This window comes from Sander lucioperca, chromosome 15, assembly GCF_008315115.2.
Source record: "Sander lucioperca isolate FBNREF2018 chromosome 15, SLUC_FBN_1.2, whole genome shotgun sequence".
Classification (NCBI taxonomy): domain Eukaryota; kingdom Metazoa; phylum Chordata; class Actinopteri; order Perciformes; family Percidae; genus Sander; species Sander lucioperca.
The window spans coordinates 94,886-117,208 of record NC_050187.1 but is presented as its reverse complement, the minus strand read 5'-3'; the positions used below and the strand labels follow the sequence as shown (position 1 = coordinate 117,208).

Sequence of the window (22,323 nt, the reverse complement as noted above, 5' to 3'; positions counted from 1 at the left end):
TTGCTCCACAGCGCTACTTGTGTTCAAAACTGTAACAAGGTACCTTAAATGCAGCTTTTAAGGTTTAAGAGAAAACGTCTTTAACAAATATGGTGTAATCAGTATCCCATGTGAAGTGTTGAACAACTTTTTTGTCATGTAGCACAAATGAATGAAAATGGATGAATCCCTCTAGGTTACAGACCTGTACACAGTGGCAATAAAAAAACATGCTGCCTTTGCCTCCATGACATGCCATGTGTTGCATGCACCCTGTTAGCTAATAATCCTAAAACTATGTCCAGAAGGTTTTACCAGAGGATGGTTTTATGACTATGTAGTAGTAATAAACATCTTACACACAATAATACACATAAACACATAGTGGATATCATAAAGGAGAGTGGCATGCCCTATACATAGTTGCATAACCTAAACAGAATTCTATTCAAGGCATTACAGGTCATAGCAGAGCTATTTACAAGGCTATCATTTTCTGTTTATTTATACCATGGCAGGGGGCCTATCATATGAATGAGATGAAAATATGCCCAGTTAACTCTTCCTCCATGTTTATCATCTCCTTTCTGTAGCACTGCTCTCTCCTATCACAGAAATAGTGCACTATGTAGTGTGTTTGTCATTTTGTAGTGGAGTTACTATAACATACCCACAATGCACAGCTAATTTGAGAGTACATACGATGTACCCTACCGTACGTGTTTTCCCGGAGGAAAAGAAGAAGCAGAAAGACTTGTTTGGTCATTCCCTGTATCGTTCACTATTTAATAAACACTATAAAGGGAATAGTGAGGGAACAGTTTCTAACACAGTGGGAAATCTTTGGGCTTTTTTTTTATTTAATTAGACAGTGGTAGTGATAGACATGCAGTAAAGGGCTGCAGGTCAGAATCAAACCCGGGCCACTGCCAAGGACTCAGCCTACATGGGGCTCACACTCTACCAGGTGAGCTAGAGGTCACCCCATGTTAAATCTTTGATACAGATATATTTTGTGTAAAGTTTTGGAGACCTCTTGGCCGTATCTTTTGAAGTCATCATTAAGAGGACACCGATAAGAAATTACATAATCTAAAGATTGTCATGAAGTCGTGGCAACTTTTTTTGAGGGGCTTGGGATGTTCAAAAACTCACAAAAACTGGCACACGTCAGACCTGGCGAAAACTGCAAAGTTCTGCATTGACTAGGCTCTGGCGCGGCCAGCAGGCTCTGTAGCACCCCCTAACGCACGCCAGGGTTCAGATAAAGTTCCTTTGGAAGGAAGTCAGCCCAATGTGACAAACAAATCATCCGATTTACATGACGTTTTCATGGTGTGGTCTACATATAATATACAGCACCATGACATATAATTAGTGTGTTCTCTAGCGCCACACAGTGGAAGACAGAGGAAATGTAGTGGCAACCGACATCCCGCTATAGCCCTGACGTGCTGGGAGGAGGGGGCGTTCATCGCTGCTTGCAGCTTTAATTTTATTTGTATTTCCTATGTAGTTTTTGCAAACAATAGGCATAGCTGTGCTTTGAGCTTGCTTTTAACATCAGGATGCTAATATGCTCATAATGACAATGTTAAACCATAGGTTAATAGTTAAGTACCCGTATGCACATTGAAACAGGACTTGCTTGCTGTAATCATTCCTCATCATACCTCCCATATGTGCGATTTTAATGTATTGATTGGGGACAAAATGCTCAGTCCTGTTCAATCTCTATTAATTAGGGCTATCAAACGATTAATTTTTTCTTAATCGCGATTAATCGCTGAATTTCTATAGTTAATCGCGATTAATCGCATGTTTTATCACATGATTAAAATTCTATTATTTTGCATTTCAGAACAGTTTTTAAGTACATATTAACAATGGAAAGCAATTCTTACCAGTGGATCTTGATTGGGAATCAAATGAATGCAAAGAAAGTTACTTTATGAACTTGACTTTAAGATTTGTATTTGTTTATTATTTATTTACTGTAAACAAAAGAAAAATGTATGAATCTGTCATTATGCTGACAGGTCTGCAGTTAGTTGCCACCCATTTTGCAAGAGCTGTGGTAATTTTTTGGGATTTGGTTTCATCCACAGGTCAGCGAGTAGCACTCTCCAAAATAGTGCTTTGCCTGAGCCCACTAGCCCACTATCAACCTGAGTCACGTTAACTGTACTATACTTAGCTTGTAGGTGGTAGCTCAAGCTTGACATGCTTCCGTGATATTTTAATTCGGCTTTACACAATGTGCATATTGCTTTCGTCTACTGAGGAAAATAAAAAGCTCCATTCAGAATTGTGTTTTCTGCTGTGTTTCTCCATCATGCCTGCAGCCTGCAGCAGCAGGATGTGTTACGAGGAAGTATGGCGGCTTGATGATAAGTAAAGGTGTGGCAAAGGGTCAAAATAGTAGCCTAGCTAGATTCTAGTGATTTTAGCAGCTAAGGGGCGTTGTTAGGCATGACGCGAAGCCGAGTAAAGTGTAAAATAAATTCATAAATGGCGGCATGCGATGAAAAAAAATTAGCGCGTTATGCTCGGCCCTTAATCGCATCGCGATTAACGCGTTAATGCTGACAGCCCTACTATTAATATGAGGCTTCAGTAGTCAAATCAAGTTAGTATATCTTCCAGTGTGAAAATTGCCTCTTTGTGTCTCTCTGGACAGTGTTTGTTGTTGAGCTGCTGTGGAAGGATAGTAACACAAAGAAAGAATGTCTTACTAAAAACACTATAACTTAACCACTTTATTTGACTAACTCTGACTGCTGAAGCCCCTTATTAGCTTCAGATATACTTTGTGATACATTTTAGCATTGACTGTGGTTTTTGTTACCTATCAGCTGCACAGTTTTAGACTGCCATATATTGTCTCTTCACCCCCCAAAACTTGGGCAAAATACTTGGAAAGTGTATAGAGCTAAGCTACCAGTTATTCTAAGTTAAATTAAGCTTTCCTACACTGAAGCTCACATTAGTCCCCAAAGAAATTTGACAAGCTAAGCTTTGGCAACATGAAAAAAGTAGTTTACTAAATTGAAGCTTTTTGTTTTATATATCCATGTACAGGACATACACGTCCGTGTTTGGCGGTGTCTCTGATCTTCAGCAGTTTTATTTCAGACTGCATCAGAAAGCTCTGCTGTGATAGAGCTTTAGAAATGCTTCACGAAAAGTAGCTTGTGTGGACGCTACCGCGCTACTTGATCAAAAAAAGCTAAGCTTCTGAAAATTTGATTCAGATGGATTGAAGGCAATCCATCCAATAGTTGTTGAGACAGTTCACTTAAACAAAACATGTCAATGGGTTGACAGTGGTTGACCGACGGACCTACAGACATTGCCATCCCTAGAGCCTCGTTGCTAGCGTGGCTAAAAACCTCTTTGGGATAGAGGCTTTAAGGGACCCATCCAGAAATAATGAGTATGAGAACAAGTTTGAAATATACCTGAGCATAATTAGGCCAGATCCAAAATGTGGTTGACCTTAACAGACCCAAATAGAAAGAGAAGTCAATAGAAGCAAGTCTGATGGATCCACTGGGGTATAAGACCCACATACCTGAGAGCTGTGGCAGTAGAACAGGATTCTATCCAGACCCAGTAAGGCTATGTTTAGACGCGTTGCGTTCTCACTTTTTATTCCGCGTTTAGACGAGCGTTATGGGGGGGGGGGGAATCTGCGTGCATAAGGTGACGCAAAAGTGTGTGAAATGCGATCTACCAAGTCTGCGCGCCTGCGTAGAACCTTCCTTCTACTTGTCTCCCTCTCCTCCTCTCTCCCTCTCCTCTCCCTAGTAGCGCGAAGCGAACAACAAAAGCTGACAATTTTGTCTGGACAGACGAGGAGGTGGAGTTATTGCTCCAAACAATGCCAACCCGTTCTCATTCCGAACTCGTAAAATAAGTGTTTGTGTAACGCACTGGGGAGAGCAGCAGTTAGATAGGATTTAGCGAGTAGTATGTAAGGGCGAATTTCCGTGTATGGAGGTTGGTTGGGGTGGTGGATGGGTCAAACACACACAGGACTTTCACCCAGGAGAGCGGGGTTCGCATCCCGCTTGTCACGCTTGCTATAGTGGCTTTTTATTTTCCTCCCACGTGTCACAGAACCGTACTACTTATAGCGCTAAAGGGACGGCAATAGTCCCGACCAAGCGCGTTTACTTATAGCGCTAAAGGGACGGCAATAGTCCCGACCAAGCGCGTTTACTTATAGCGCTAAAGGGACGGCAATAGTCCCGACCAAGCGCGTTTACTTATAGCGCTAAAGGGACGGCAATAGTCCCGACCAAGCGCGTTTACTTATAGCGCTAAAGGGACGGCAATAGTCCCGACCAAGCGCGTTTACTTATAGCGCTAAAGGAGACTTTTAGCGTCAATAAGAACGACAAAGGCACCTGACCAAGCGTCCGTATTTTACGAGATGAGTGTGAGAACCTGTTGACAATGCACACACAGGCACACACAGACACACACACACACACACACACACACACACACACACACACACACACATTTGGCGCACACACACACACACACACACACACACACACACACACACACACACACACACACACACACACACATGCGTTTTTACCCTTAAGACGGGAATGCGACGGTGGAGCGTTTTTAAGAATTCCACTCTGGAGGGTTGTTTCACTTTTTTGCGTCTTTGAGCCCCAAAAATGCTGTCACCGTCTAAACGAAAGGCACATCTAATAAAATATTTTGTTGTTTTCACCCACGAGCGTATTCGTACTATATATAGTTTTGACCTGGCCTGGTTCGTGATGGGACAGTGAAGACCTCTACTTTGAAGATGATTTTCTTGTACAGGGACAGGTTCCACATGTTTGCTTGATGGATGGATGGATTCATGTGGACAAGATGCAGCGATAATTATTCCCATTTTGGTACATTGTTAACAGCACAGAATCCCCTGCATTCCTGTCAGTAGCTACTATATACTAGCTATATAGCTAGTAGCTATATAGAGATAACTCTATATAAGTTTATTTGACCTAATTGAGAAAATACAGGATGTAAACAGTATACCTCCAAGCAGACTGCGGGCATTCACCATTACTCTTTATATTAGGTGATGTAGAGGACGCCTGGTACTACCTCAGTAACAGCTGACCAAACACAGATGAGCACACAAATACATATATTCATGCTGACTTTTATGTTTAACACAAGCCAATGCAAGAATCTAATGGCTCAAATAGACTTACAATGTTTGCTATGCACACAAAAGTAATACACAAACAGTCCCATCTTAACAGCCATATCTGACTGTGTTATGTGCTTCCCTCCCATAGATGGTGGACATGAAAAGGTTCCTCCAGATGACTCGGACTAATAACGCTGCATCCCTGCCATGTAGAACACCACCAATCAATGCCAGTGTAGTCTTTACAAAGTGTTGTCCAACGTCAGGTCATACCTGTTGTGATTAGATTTATTTATTTTTTTATTTATTTTGATTAGGACAATGCACATTAATCAACATTTCTGTAAATCTGCAGTGTTAGCCAGTCGGCTAATTTTCAACTGTAGTCCTAGTTGCATGCATGTCTTTATGGTGGGAAAAAAACGGAGCACCCAGAGGAAACCCCACGCAAACACGGGGAGAACATGCAAACTCCACACAGAAAGGCCTGGGACGACCTGGGTTTGAACCCAGAACCTTCTTGCTGTGAGGCAGAAGTGCTAACCACTGAGCCACCATGCTTACCTTCACCCAAGGGGCTACGGTCCTGGAGAAGGGTGAGACATAATAAGTCAAATGGAAATACAGTGCATACTTTCTCAATTAATTGAGTTGCACACACTCACAAGGTAAAAACAATACCAGCGTCACTGTCGCGGCTGCTGACAATCAGCTTCATGATCAAAGAAAGTTTCTGTATTACGTCTACACTGCAGTCCATACAGTAAAGTAAGTAGTAGTAAAAATGTAATTAAACTAGCATCTACAGTAAGGTTTTTGTTGGAGTTTGTGTTATTCTAAGATTTTAATTTTTACTGTTAATGTTTATCGATTGCAACTATTAGTTATCGGCCTCCTTGATTACTAATAACCAGTATCGGCCATGAAAAATATATATCGGTCGATTGGAGAATTACCCATGCTTACTTAGGACTTGATGTGGAGCTTGTCTGAAAATTCTCTGTGTGTATGGTGCAATATTTATTGGTCAGTACTGGCAAGTTGATAAATGTCTGCCCTGTATGTTTCTGAAATGTCTGTGTCTGTGGTTTTCAAAAAACATCATTGAAGATATTGGTGAGGCCCAGGCTGCTAAGAAGGGTGGTAAAAGGAAGTGGAGGTTGATGTCGCTGTTCTTAAAAAACTAGAACAATTTCAGAACACATGAGGAAGTGTTGTTATTGATCCAGGGACACAATGATTTCAGATCCTAAATATATGTACTTTGTGAAAAAGCTTAGATTTTGTATATATATAGCATGAGCAGACTCAGTAATTGACGAACTACAGACAGATGCTGATGTGCTGCTCTCTATGGGTTGGCTGCAGCACAGTCACTGCTGTGAAATAGAAAAACACCTACTCTAATACATCAAGTTTTTGGGAGGTTGCCCCTTTGGGTAACTTAGTCATAGAGCTTGTGTTATTATTAGGGCTGTCAAAACTAAAGCGATAATAACCAGTTAATGGAAAATCCTTTTGACGCCACTAATTGTTTTGACGCGTAAAAAACATAGTTTGTGAAATCAGGAAGCGATGCAGCAGTATTGTTGTGGATGGTTATCAGAAACAAAGCTCCTTGAGCAGAAATGGATAAAGAAAAGGGTCTTTTGAATGGCACCAGACTAAAGTTATCTGCATGTACTGTTGATGTGAACCGAGTTACCACCAGAGTATGTCTAGTCTCAAACACCACTTGCTGGCCAAGCATACGGCATTCGCCAAAGTTACGCCAAGCTGGAAAATATATCATGTTCTCATACTGTATGTGGCCATCTCTTGTTGCTTGATGGGCTTGAGTTTGCCACATTCTGCTTTCAGCATATTTTTGGAGCATACAGTACCTTTGGGATTAATCACGAGTTAACTATGGACAATCATGTAATTAATGCTGCTTAAATATTTTAATCAATTGACAGCCCTAGTTCCCATTTAAATAAAAAAAAATGTTTAATACATATTCTCTTTGACAACTTTCTCTCCCTCTCCCTCCAGGATCCGGCCCATGCACCCAGGTCAGAGCCAGCAGTATGTTATAAAGCCCAAATACTACCACACACACACCACGCACACACAGACGCATGTCCAGTCCCAACCTGAGAGGCCCATCCCCCTAACAGTGGCACACAACCCCATCCATGGTGAGTAAGTCAGCCTGCAGATTATCTTTTACCTTGTGGGCGCTGTATAAAATGATGTTTGGAATTGGGTTTTGAATGCATTGTCCTAATGTCTCTGTGGTCTAAAAATCAACCTTCTGAGACCTGATGCTGAGAGGTCCATCACGTTACCAGGCTTTCACTTTGGTTAATACTAACGCAGACATGAAAGGGAGTCTTCCTGATTGGACTTTCCATAAGCTTCATATTTGGAAAAAAAAGTTGTAGAAAGCCTTTTGTCTCTCCAAAGGGAGCTGTGTTAAGTCTGAGAAATTACCAGCCCCAACCGATGCTGTCTCAAGTACTACATTTTAATAATAATAACTTACATTTCACAAAACTCAAAGACACTTTACTGAATTAACTGTACACACAACACATTTTAAAGACTACAAGTTTGAAAATGAATCGAATCTAGGGAGAAAGAAGTTAGAAAGTGAGTCTACCAGACCTCTGTCTGAGGCTACATTAGCAGCTGCTAGCATAACACACCTGTATCTTAGACCAGACTGTTGGTGGTCGAGTTGCATTGTGGGAAATGTAGATGCCAGGTTTTGACAAGGAAGAAGAATGTGTGGAATAAAAAATGATATCTCTGGTTCTGCTGCATCGATTTGGATCCTTTTTTAAACTGTCCATCGTGAGTCTGACAGTGCTATGTGAGTGCATTGATAACTCCATGGAGTAGTCTTTTAAGAACATGATTCTGTTTGGTAATATTTACTAAATATAACCACAAAATCAACAAACATGAAAGAATAACATCAGAAAATGTGGATGGAATTTCAAAATGTATTATCTGTTCTGTTTTATAGACAAACTTTGTTTCTGGTGAGAAAACCTGTGAACTCCAAAAGAAACTTATTTATCCCAGGAAGTAATCATTTTGAAACCACAGGGGAAAACTTCAACCTTAATACTGTATATACACATACACACATGCCACACACAAAACACATGAAATCTGATCTAACACTGAGGATATGGAGAGAATATGGAGCTTGCAATTGGGCAGTAACAGGATTTGTTCAAATTGTAGCTCCAGCGGTAATGGCATAAAGACTTAAGCATTGCCTGCTGCTTGGGGCTGTCGAAAATGAGTTATTAGTCTCATTTTCTAAGGGGCAATTTCAGACAAAGGCAGAGTGTGAGAGTTAGGATAGAATAGATGGAATAAAATAACTGTGTCATCTGGGGGAGAACCCCCCAATTTGCTGAAACAACAAGGGCCTGGATGGATAAGAAAGGAGGAAGGCTGTGGAGAGGGGAGCCTCTAAATACCTGTTATCTGCTCCCATTAAAGTCTCTCTACTACTCAACAGCCTTCCCACAGAAGACACATTATCTTCAATTTACAGTTTAAAGGGGAGCCCAGTGCTACATGATTGCTGACACACAAAGGCATGGATAGACCACTGCCAGAGACTTTCAGTGTGTTACTTGCCTGTGCATTCAATGGATTTATAGACCCCATATTCCCCCACACCTTCAGCTATGCAAGGCTTAGGTTCCTATGGCGGGTGCCATTGGCTTGTGGTATTTACATTTTTATGAGACACATTTTATTTTTGAGCTGCACAAACCATTTAGAGAAAATCGTTTTTGGACCAACTCTGGCTGGCAGTCAAACTCTTATAGATCTGACAGTTGAACAACAGCTATAATTCACCAGCTCGTGGTTGGTTATTGTGGCTTGTCATAAATTCAAGGCCGAACTCCAATGTCAGACTCGCCAGTATGCATCTATGAATAAGTCAATATTTTTCAAAGAATCTGTAGACTGCAGTGTAAGCAGTTGTGCCCCTGGCCACAGCCAGACAGACCGACTTGGGGATATTAAAGGGGAGGTCAGCAGACAGATCAGTGTTGATGCCTGCTTTGCAGCGCTGTAGACTCAGGCGGACGCAGACATGGCCACAGCGACCCAGACCCAGTTTCAAAATAACCTCCTCAGCACAGTTTAATCCCAGCTAGCAGTTTATAAATGCCAGAGAAATGGCCAGACATCAAAGGTAGGGAAATGGGACGCAAACACGAGGTAGGCTTCAAAGTAAACTTAGGTCATCTGTAGTAAAATATACAGTATATGAGAATAGAGTTCAGTAGCATTGTATCGACTCTGAATCTAATGAAACACCTGCTTATTGAATCCAAAACCTTTCAAATCCCTTATTGAATCCATTTAGGTTCACTTTCAGTGTTAGTAAGTGACAAGCCTACTAATACGTAAGCTACTTGAATCACTGATATTATAATGAAGTCTAACTGAGAGATTCCAGCTGCTAAAATTGATGAAGGATGACCAGGCAGATCATTTCACTAGAGAAGATATGCTAAAAGACAGTGTCATGATTGCCACCTGGTGTCACAGAGGGGTGGTTCTTTATCCAAACAAATCCGGTCTTTTGCCGTGCACAGACACCGGCGTTCAGAATATTTGTAGCCAAATTTTGGCCTTCTGGCAAGTTGCATATGGCATAAACTAGTGCAAAAGAAAGAAAAAAGATCTTGCTATTTTTCAAGTTTAAGACATCATATTAATGTCTTCATCTGCAAGATAGTCAAGCAAGAGTATTAAAAGAGTCACAGCACCTGCAAGGCTGTCGTTACATATTCATATTCCGGAAATAAAGGTTATGCCACACATGTTGCATATGCTTCAATTAAGTATAGCGAGGATGTCATCCTGATATCTGCAGACAGCTGGGTGGCTAAAGTGACTGAACAACGTAAAGTTTGCACACTGTTCACCTTTCAAGATAATATCAGCAAACACAAACTGAGAGCGCAAATCATCATCATCGAGTCATTTTTTCGTTAACACCCCTCCCCCCCGAAATGCCAAATGACATGTGTGCCAGTGCACCGACACCCCCATGACCCTCCAATTGTACCCATTCAGTTAACCTAAACACCTTTTTAACCTTCGTTAAACAGAGCAATGTGAGCTGTCATTTCAATCACAAGATAGCATTAAAGATCAACTGGTGAAATCCTGACAGTTTGGTTCTGTGGACACTGCAACATTTTTTTAAAATCAAAGTAGAGTTATACATCTGTGTGTGTGTGTGTGTGTGTGTGTGTGTCTGATGAGGTTGGAGCCCAACAGGACATCTGTCATGTACTTCACAACAACTGTCAATTCGGGCCCACTGATTGCAAATTTGCATATCTACAAATAGCACTTAAGGCCCTCTGAGCCTAAATTATTGGAAATACCACAGCTGGTTTTTACCCAGCATGCAGTTAGTGCCACACTTGCCGCTACTGTAAAAGTAGCAGACGAGTTTGCTCTTCTAAAACAGGAAGCTTGCAGCCTTTCTTTCAGCCCTGTCTCATGCGACAGACAGCCTGTCAGTAACTGGCTTTGGTGCCACATCTGGGAAAGTTATTCCCCGTCTCCCCTCAACTATTCCTCAGGTCTCCCACACTGCCAAAACACCCTCAGACAAATGTTAATAGTCTTGGCCCTGACTGAAGGTTTGGGCAGAGAAGATTACATCGACCAAATAAGAGTGCCATGATGGTGTGCAATCAGAGAATGGATTTCTGGCACAACTTCAGCTAGTGCTACGTTCTAGGACACCAGCAACACTTACAACTTACAACTTGTTTTCTGTAAAAATGTTGCATTGACCTCACATGATGGTGTTGAAAGAGTACTGCACTTATTTAGCATTGCACTCCTATGGCATTGTAGGACTCACGATGGACAATTGAAAAAATAGTTTAAAATCAATGTAGCATGCCTCTTCCTTTTTTAAACCTGGTGCCAAAGTTAACCATAATGCACCTGACTGCCGACAGATTGATTGGAGATTTGGGTGCATTGTGCTAATGCTAATGTAGCCTTGAGCCACTAACCTTAAGCAGAGTTGAGGAGCAGGATAATTTCAATTTCAATGTTATTTATAGTATCAAATCATAACAAGAGTTATCTCAAGACACTTTACAGATAGAGTAGGTCTAGACCACACTCTATAATTTACAAAGACCCAACAATTCCAGTAATTTCCACAAGAGCAAGCATTTAGCGCGACAGTGGTGAGGAAAAACTCCCTTTTAGGCAGAAACCTCGGGTGGTGAGGAAAACTTCCTTTTAGGGAGAAACCCTAAGGGATACAGAGGTCTAGTAAACTCACTTTTTTCAAACTCCACACCTCCAGATTTTTTTTACTTTTCAAACTTGTATTCTTCAGCTCCTACCGACTCAAGTGAACTCACTTAAGGATATTTATCAGACTTGCACAGCTCCCTCTGGAGACACTAAAGGCTTTAAATAAGTGGTTTTCACATATACAATTAGATTAGATTAAACGTTGTTGTCATTGCAGAGTCCAGATATTGAGAAGACGAAATGCAGTTTAGGATAGCCAGAAGTGCAAAAAGCAGTAAGGTGCAGGGTAATGTAGAGAATATTATACAAAATAAATATGGAATAAATAAAATATTTAAACTGTACAATAACACTAAAAAACACTAAGGGGTGTGAATACACAAGATATATACAGTATGAGCATAGTAGGCAGTGCATGTATAAGTATTAACCTTTAGAATTAGGGAAGACCTACACTCACTCAGGCAAGTTAGTCTCATCCTCACGTTAAGCCCAGTTCAGACCAAAGATTGGCGACGAGACAAGTAGAAACTTGCAACTACTTGCAATGAGCCGGTCTGCAAAGATCTGAAAGCTGCCAGTTCACACCAATGCGACGAGACGAGACGGTGTATCATCTCCATAACAACGACTCTTTGTACTTCCATTCTAACTTCTGACTTTCAGGCTTTTTTGTTGCTGGATATATCATTTATTTCATCTCAATATGAATGGGGATAATGTTAGTGATAGTGTGATGCTTGCTACAGTTGCATTTCTAGTGATGAATCAGCGAAAACAACGGTTCATTTCTCTGATTCACGGCTTTGCATGCAAGCATGGAAACTAAATGCACACTTCCTGCATTACTTCAAAAACTAGTATTCACATGAAAAAAAAACAATAAAACATTGAGACCATTCAACAAAGCACACTGGGTAAAAATAAATTCAACACATGAACTGGTTGCTATGGACTCGTCACTAGGCTTCCTCAGTCATATATTTTAGTATATTTTAGTATATAGGTAAAGCTGCCGAAGCTGAACATTATCCAAAACTCCATTTCTCAGACGAGCGTCAATTTGGGAGCTTGCATGCTACCACTCCTTCCTTCTCAATCAATCACCGGGACCGAAAGAATATTTGAAGAGTCTGCCTTCTACCACCTCAGAAACATCTTAAGACTCCGGCCTTCACTCACACATTCAGTAACTGAGACACTCATCCATACCTTCATCACCTCCTGTCTGGACTACTGCAATGGTGTCCTGTCTGGATTGCCCACCAAGGCCCTTAGCAGACTCCAGTATGTCCAGAACTCTGCTGCCAGGGTTCTAACCCACACTAAGCCCTGGCAGCATATCACTCCCATCCTCCAACAGCTCCACTGGTTGCCAGTCAAGTCACGCATTACCTACAAGATCCTCCTGCTCACCTACAAATCTCTCCATGGACTCTCACCACAATACCTCACAGATCTCCTCCACTCCTACACTCAGTCACGTTCCCTGCGGTCCTCTGACAAGGACCTGCTGGACACCCCCCGCACCAGGTTGCGGACTTTTGGGGACAGGGCTTTCTCTGCCAATGCTCCCACACTCTGGAACAGTCTACCACTCCACGTCCGCTCTGCCCCATCCCTGCCCATGTTAAAAAAACACCTCAAAACAATTATTTTCACTAAGTCTTTTGACCCCCAGCTTCATTATATTCCAGCTTCATGCCAGTGACGATACTTTGGCAACAGGTGGCGCAGTTAGCTATAGGGTTTTTTGTTGGGTCAGACCCATCTGCTAGCGATGGGGGGCCGAGACGGAGAGCTACCTGGAAAAATATGCACCAAACAAGCCACTTTGAAATTCTCCTGTTTTCATGAATACAAACGTTGGGTGACACAGAAAAGAAATGAACAATTATTTAAAGAAAGGCATCATCAAAAAGAAAAGTCTTCAGCCTTGCTTTTAAAGAACTAAGAGTTGCAGCAGACCTGCAGTTTTCTGGGAGTTTGTTCCAGATATGTGGAGCATAAAAACTGAATGCTGCTTGTCCCTGTTTAGTTCTGACTCTAGGGACAGAAAGCAGAGCTGTCCCAGACCACCTGAGAGGTCTGAGTGGTTCATAATGCAAAGATGTTCACAAGTCATTTTTTGGAAGTCCAAGTCGAGTCTCAAGTCTTTGAGCTCGAGTCCAAGTCAAGTCTCAAGTCTTTGAGGGGCAAGTTCAAGTCAAGTCTCAAGTTTTTTGCCACGAGTCCAAGTCAAGTCTCAAGTATCTGGCCATCTGATCTGTCCCTAACACTGTATTGTTAAATCTTATGAATTCAAAGCATGTCCTGTAGCTCCCATCCATACAGTCCAGTATCATAGCATGTCCTGTAGCTACCATCCATACAGTCCAGTATCATAGCATGTCCTGTAGCTACCATCCATACAGTCCAGTATCATAGCATGTCCTGTAGCTACCATCCATACAGTCCAGTATCATAGCATGTCCTGTAGCTACCATCCATACAGTATCATAGCATGTCCTGTAGCTACCATCCATACAGTATCATAGCATGTCCTGTAGCTACCATCCATACAGTCCAGTGTCATAGCATGTCCTGTAGCTACCATCCATACAGTCCAGTATCATAGCATGTCCTGTAGCTACCATCCATACAGTCCAGTATCATAGCATGTCCTGTAGCTACCATCCATACAGTATCATAGCATGTCCTGTAGCTACCATCCATACAGTCCAGTGTCATAGCATGTCCTGTAGCTACCATCCATACAGTCCAATATCATAGCATGTCCTGTAGCTACCATCCATACAGTCCAGTATCATAGCATGTCCTGTAGCTACCATCCATACAGTATCATAGCATGTCCTGTAGCTACCATCCATACAGTCCAGTATCATAGCATGTCCTGTAGCTACCATCCATACAGTCCAGTATCATAGCATGTCCTGTAGCTACCATCCATACAGTCCAGTATCATAGCATGTCCTGTAGCTACCATCCATACAGTACAGTATCATAGCATGTCCTGTAGCTACCATCCATACAGTACAGTATCAAAATCAGTTGTGGGATAACTTTATGGGATCTACTTAACACATCCCTCTAGCCCTCGGACCTGGTGAAATATTAACCTAAGGCTGTCACATCATATGGATACAACTATAAAGATACAATGAGCCTGTTCCCAGGCAATCCCAGCATTAGCACAACACTTTGCGATGGTTAGCTTGTTACCTGTGATGATATATGCTAAATGTAACGTCTCTTTCACTCAAAAAAAGTCTAATGTTGAAGTGGAAATCAAGAGAATAGTGGCAGCGCCACACCAGTTACAGAACAACATCTCAGTGTCAGTCCAAATTACGCACAATAAGCAGTTTGAACTCACTGATGTAATGCCATTTATTATTTAAGTGTTAGTACGCTCAGTGAAACTGAGTCCAGCGCGAGGGAGACCCGACTCAGGAGGAGAGGTTAGTGAGGCCAGCATCTCCACGGCAGGTGACAGTGCGCACAGATCCGCTGCGCCACGCATGGATGAAATAATTAAATGGTAAATAGGACTACAGTAACAGAAATATGTGCAGAATTAAGACAGTCAAGACGGCCCAGTGTTTGGTGGACCGGGTACACCTTGTTCACTTAATAGCCTACAAATCATCCACGGGATCAATTACGCATCACGAGTTTGCCCCCCCGACACAGCGTTTGTTCCTGGGGAGATGGATCTGTGCGTCCCGCCTCCTGTGCGCCATGGATTTCTGAGCCTCAGCAATTACTAACTATAAAGATACAATCAGAATCAGAATCAGAATCTTATTTATGCAAAAGCTTTATTGCCAAGTACGTTTTTTACACATACAAGGAATTTGTTTTGGTGTTGTAGGTGCATGTCACACATTCTCTAAAATAAGTTAAACAAACAGGTTAAACAGAACAAACAATATAAGTATAAATATATGTATATATATATATACACACACACAGAGAATGTATTAAAAATAATAGAGTAAGAATTAAGATAAAAAGAGCAGATTAAGTACATTAAGTACAATTTGCCTGTTCCCAGTATTAGCACAACACTTTGCGATGGTTAGCTTGTTACCTGTGTTAATATATTCTAAATGTAACGTCTCTTTCACATTAGCAAGGGACTGACCTGCCTTGGTGCTTTGGAGATGCCTGATGAAGTTCGACATTGTTGATAGGTGTTGCACCGAAAGCTGGTGCATGTAGCTGTTGGCTTACTGCCACTGTTTACCAAGTTATTGAAAGCAAAACTAATGACAAAAGGCACAACTCCAGGAGGACTTGGTGTCACCATCGTCAATGCATTTTTTGTATGTGAGTGCGCGCACATAAGGCATAACACATGCGTTACGTTGCACATTATGGCAAAGGGCAGGGGACATGCAGCTCATCATACGTTTCCCCAACGTATATGCGCCAATAAAAGAAAATAGAAATACATTAATAAATTTAGATTTAAAAAGCAATAATTGCATGAAAACCGATTGTTGACGAGTCTCAAAGCTCGAGTCCGAGTCAAGTCTGAAGTCTTTTGGGTCGGGTCGCAAATCAAATCTGAAGTCAGCTGTTTGTGCAACTTAAGTGCGACTCGAGTCCGAGTCTCAGACTCGAGTCCCCATCTCTGTCATAATATAGCAGCAGGTCAGAAATGTATTTTGGCCCCAGTGTTTTATAAACCAACAGAAGTATTTTGAAATCAATTCTTTGAGGGACAGAAAGCCAGTGTAAAGACTTCAGAAAAGGAGTGATGTGATCCACTTTCTTGGTCTTAGTGAGGACTGGAGCAGCAGTGTTCTGAATCAGCTGCAACTGTCTGATTGATTTTTTAGGGACACCTGTGAGGACACCGTTACAGTCGAGTCTACTGAAGATAAAAGCATAGGCAAGTTTTTCTAAATCCTGCTGAGACATAAGTCCTTTAACCCTTGATATATTTTTAAGGTGATAGTAGGCTGACTTTGTCATTGTCTTAATGTCGCTATTGAAATTCAGGTGTGAGTCTATGACTACACCAAGATTTCTGGCTTTGTCTGTTGTTTTTAACATTGTCATTTGAAGCTGAGCACTGACTTTTAATCGTTCCTCTTTTGCTCCAAAAACAACCACCTCAGTTTTTTCTTCATTTAATTTAAGAAAGTTCGTGCACATCCAATCTTTAATTTGTTCAATGCACTTACTAAGTTTTTGTATTGGACTATAGTCCCCTGGCGATACGGTTATGTAAATGTGTGTGTCGTCAGCATAACTATGGTAACTTATTTTGTTGTTTTCCATAATCTGAGCCAGTGGAAGCATGTAGATGTTAAACAGGAGAGACCCCAGAATGGAGCCTTGGGGAACTCTTTACGTCATTTGTCCGCTCAGATGCGTAAATACTTATAGACACAAAGTAGTGCCTATTCTTCAAGTAGGATTCAAACCAGTTTAGTACTGTGCCAGGAAGTCCAACCCAGTTTTCCAATCTGTCTAGTAATATGTAATGGCTGACCGTATGAAATGCCAAATGCAGCGCTGAGATCAAGTAATACTAAGACTAACATTTTGCCACTGTCTGTGTTTAAGTGGATGTCATTGAAAACTTTAACAAGTGCCGTCTCAGTGCTGTGGTGTGGTCGAAAACCCGACTGGAAGGCATCAAAACTGTTGTTTAGTGACAAGAAAAGGTTTGGTTGTTCAAAAACCTCTTTTTCAATGATTTTACTTAAAAATGGAAGGTTCGATATCGGCCTATAATTGCTCATTAGTGACGTGTCTAGATTGTTCTTTTTTAAGAGTGACTTGATGACTACAGTTTTCAGGGCCTGTGGGAAGATACCTGAGAGAAGAGACGTGTTTACAATCTGTAGAACATCTGAAGCCATACAATTTGCAATATTTTTGAAATAGCCCGTTGGCAGAATATCAAGGCAACAGGAGGAAGCTTTCAGATGTATGTCCTCCAGGGGTCTCATTTATAAAACTGTTCGTAGGATTCTTATTAAAAGTGTACGTACGCCCAAAAGCCAAAAATGGCGTACGCCAAAAACAATTCAGATTTATAAAACCGTGCGTATGCACACCTGTAAGCAACGTTACCTTTATAAATCACAGATTACCCACAAGTGTGCATATGTGAATCAGCCTTTTATCCCTCCCTGAACACGCCCCTTTTTTAACCATAAATAGTCAATGCAAAACACCTTGTGAATGCTGATAAGTATGTTAATGACCCTGGCAGTTGTTCTTTTGTTACACCGAATCATGACGACTGGCGGAGAAAAAACAAAAAACCTCTCAGATGCTCGGGAATTGCTGCCAATTGAATTATAATTTCAGCCTGTTGTCACACAGTGTAGGAAACCTGATCTATAGACTACCTTTATTAATAATATCTTCCAAAACGGCAGGCATTACGGCACTCAGGGACAGCTTCGATATACCAGACATATATAATACGATTTAACAGAACTATACCATATATATCATATATTATATCCAAACAAACCTTAGTGATAAAGTTGAAGATTATATATATATATATATATATATATATATATATATATATATATATATATATATATATATATATATATATATAAAAAACCACTTAGCTGTCTGCCATTTCCCTCTGGAAACAACCGGTGGCCCCCAGAGTGGAGAGGACCTGTATTTGGACCGGGATGGACCGGGATGGCACGGTTTTGGCACGTTGCTCTCTTTACTAGACCCATTTCAGTACAGAGATCCAAGGGGAATTTAAATCGGCATATTAGCCAGTCATCGTCATGGTCCCTGCAGCCTCTTTCTCTCCTGATTCTTCACTTGGGGGTTAGTCCTCCTGCAGGGCCAACAGTGCCATCATGCAGCATTACGCACAGGGTTCACCGCAGTATTTATATGTTTACAACAATTAGAGTGATTGTAGACATCTTGCCAAAATCACAGCATCAACTAGTGGTATCCCACCCCAAGATACAATTTGAAGACGAAAGTCTAATAGGCAAACACACTTTTCTGTAAAAGTGTATGCTGGCCCGTGGCCCTATTATCACCAACACATTGACCAACTTTAAACAGGTGAAGGAGCAACTACGCTACACCAATAAGTGGCATTTGAATACCCCAATATGGCACAATGCACACTTAATTCTGGTAACAAACCCTTTGCGTGTAAGCAGTGGAGTGACAGAGGTATTTATACTCTAGACCAGCTATTCAATGAGAAAGGTATGTTGAGTTTTGAAGACCTGAGAGCTAGTTTTGAGGTCCCCAGGACATCCTTCTTTTATCTTCGATAAATAGATAGATAGAGAAGAAGATATCTTCTTAAGATCAGCCCTAAAATGTTATGGAGTGCCATGGGGAAACAGTCTTGAGGCGCACCTAGTTATTAAATGGTTTGTTGATTTTCCTGTGAGAGGATTAGTGTCCAAGATTTATGCCAAACTGATGCAAATATCCATAGGAGAACTCCCAATAGTAAAGAAATGGGAACGAGAGCTTAGCCCTGAGGGGAACACAATTAACACAACAAAATATCGATATATGGGAAACCTACTTTGTCTAACTACTCCTGGGGCGTGAGTCCGATCGGCACGAAAACTTGCATATAGACTCGGAGGACCCTCATGACAAAAATGTATCAAAATAATTTTGATAGCTAAAACAATGCACTTTAAAGTTGTGGAGGACCAACTTCCTGTAGGTGGGTGTTGAAACAGGAACGGTTGTATCTTGCCAATGGCTATTGCGATGGACACAAAACTTAACACGGTTGTTCCTGATGTGCCAATGAGGCTGTGTGCCAAATATGGTGTCAATCGGCCTTTAGATGGCGCTGTTTTCATTTTTTTTATTAATTATTGCAATTGCAATATCTTCACGAAACTTGTGATGCTCGTTTGGCATGCCGCTCTGAGGCTCCCTACTAAATTTGGCAAAGATCGGCCATTAGGGGGTGCTATAATCAACGTAGACGTGTTTTGGCCCTTTTACTCAATGTTAATGACATATTTGCAATGGGAATGTACCACAGACCTTGCAGCTCACACTTCTCAATATTTACTGATGTTTGCCTCCTACGTTACGTATTGGTTTTCGCTTTTGCGTGCTCCTCTGGTTTTTTACAATAAACAAACTTCTTAAGCCACCTGACAAAGTTTCCACAACCTTCACAGTGGACAAATGCAACTCTTTTCTCTCACTTTTTCAATCCAAAATCAACACCATTCATAGGCGCCGATGAAAATACTGAGCACCCACGTGTGCCAGACTGCCAGTAGGCTCCATTCATTTACAATTAAACATTGCAGTTGGTGCTAAGTGGAGAGTCTGTCATAGTGTGATTGGTTATGTCGGTGACATTGATTCTTAATTTCCCACGAAGCTGATCGCGGTAACGTGTCAGTTGAACTTTTCATCTCCAATCCCATCCATATATCATTGTTAAAGGTAGTCTGTATATGCATGGAGGTGAACTGTTAACCGCTACGTTTGCAATGGCGACGTACCGCAGACGTCGCGGCTCACACCTCTCGATATTTACCGACGTTTGCCTCCCCGCCGCCCGGCTTCGGGTTCCGCTTTCGCATGCTCCCCGGGGCGTCGGGGGCAACTGGCGTAGGTGGCTTGGGCCCCGTCATAACTGCTTGCAGTTCTAATTATTATTATTATTATTATTATTATTATTATTATTATTATTATTATTATTCTGACTGGTGGTAGAGGACCACTGATAAACACCTCAGCATTTAGAGAGCTGACTATGTTCAGCAGATCAATAAAGTCCAGTTTGAGCACTTCAGACTGTTGCTTTATAACATCATTTGACCCTATATGCAGTATACTGTTCTTCACAGTTGGGTGTATATGCAGGATTCTTGATTTTGAAATACTCTCAGTCCTTACCCTGCTGTGTGATGATGAGACGTAATCCAAGTCATCAAGTGGAGATCCAGGGTCCTGCAGCAGTGGAGCAAATCTCTTATCCAGTTGCACACTCGGTTGTTGGGGAGGTTTTTTGTTGTTTGTTTGTTTGTTTGTAATTCTCCCTTTCGCAGCTGTCCACGGCTGTGTCCTACTAAGTACAGGGGTTGAAGAGGCGCTCTGCCTGGATGATAATGCAGGCCAGCCGGTCATATCACAGATCTCAGGGCGCTGTGCCCTGCCCGTTACTCGTCCTCCCATTTCCCAGAAAAATGATTTACTCTTAGGCTTTGCACCAGGAGAGTTCCAGGGAGGACTACCACTTGTTTATTACCCGGATCACAGGCCTCCTGTTTCTTTGCAGTCTTGTTGATGCTAAGTAGCTGTGTGTTAGCATGCTTTTGTCCATTGTTTTGGGTCCATGGTAAAGTAATATCATTCCCACATGGTCCATTCACTTCCACGTTTACTTCTAACTGGTGTATTTAGTTTCCAGAACTGCAATCTTCTGTAGAAGTTTGCTGTATTCATCCCAAAGAAGGGAGGCATCTTGCTGCTAATAAGCTTTAGCTAAGTACCACGTTTCCAGTCACTGTAGTACAGGCTTGTGCTATTGGTAGGCCATGCTCACGCAGTACTGAGGGGTCATAAAAATGTTGAAATATGGCAATAGCCTACTATGTCTACAAAACATGTATAGTCCAGTGATTTATAAGTATCCAGGAGCTGCTGCTCATAGTTTCTCACAGAGGAAAAGCAAGAATATCAGCAGAAAAAAGCAAGCTGAGGCAGGAGCAAGCAGCAAAGCGTCTGCACTGTAAGAAAGCAGAAAGCAGGAACCTAATGCAGGAGCCGTAGCATTGTAAGTCGGCGGGAGTGCAGACTACTGCTTAGACTTGTGAAATGATGAGTCGGCCTGTGTTTGGCTAGCATTGATGTTAGACTTTGGCTGTTATGTGTTTGGGTTTTGCTGATTAGCTTTTGGGCATTAAAAGTATTGTGTGGCATCCTGGGTTTTGGATGTATTACTTTACTTGTGCGTTAGTGTCCAGGGTAGGACAGCTAATTTTGTGGAGCATCCAAGGTTTGGATGGTTATTTGTGCTTTTCAGATAAACAAATTGTTGTTGCCAGTTGGGTAACATTTGGTCCACATAGCCAGTCTATACATTGTGGTATTTCTGCTAAAAGTAGAACATGGCAGACTTTGAGCCAGAGGAGTTTCTGGAAATTGAACTGACCCTTACATGTTTGGTTAGGCTGGATAGACAGAAAATATTGAAATTGATTATTTGGAGTTCAATGTCTCAGAGGAGGCTAGGAAGCCAAAACCCATATCGATTATTTTGAGTAACTTCAAATTAGAACATGCAGCTAGAGAACAGGAACGATCAGGAGAAAGAAAAGGAACGAGAACAGGAACGTCAGCAGAAAGAAAAGGAACAAGAACTTGAGTGTCAGCTAAAAGAACAGGAATGTCAGGAGAAAGAAAAAGCTAGGGAATGTGAACGACAGGATAGAGAAAAACAGGGAGAATGAAAGGAGAGAGCTTAAGTTTGCGATTGCTAGGCTTGCATTGGAATATCCAGACTTTTCCCCAGCTTGTCTAGTCTCAATAAAAAGCTGTTCTAGACACCGCTGTAGAGGTGTGTGATGGTGTGGGTGGTGATGGCGTAGTGGATATGACACACGCCTTTGGTGTGGGAGACCCAGGTTCGATTCCCACGGTGATACATCAACCATGTCCCTGAGCAAGACACTTAACCCCTAGTTGCTCCAGAGGCGTGTGACCTCTGATATATATAGCAATTGTAAGTCGCTTTGGATAAAAGCGTCAGCTAAATGACATTTAATGTGTGTAAATCAGAGGACCCACCTCCAGTTGATTTAGCAGACACTGTTTTTGCCAAATGGTGTAAT

At 41.6% G+C, this 22,323-nt stretch overlaps 1 protein-coding gene across 2 annotated transcripts in view; it reads left to right on the top strand.

Annotated features, from left to right (window-relative positions):
* ltbp1 (latent transforming growth factor beta binding protein 1) overlaps nt 1-22,323 on the top strand; it is a 144,318-nt gene that overhangs the window by 60,057 nt on the left and 61,938 nt on the right. For both annotated transcript variants that reach the window (XM_031299982.2, XM_031299981.2), the window contains exon 4: nt 7,202-7,347. In XM_031299982.2, the coding sequence (XP_031155842.2) occupies nt 7,202-7,347 (146 nt within the window). The remainder of the gene's footprint in view (nt 1-7,201; nt 7,348-22,323) is intronic.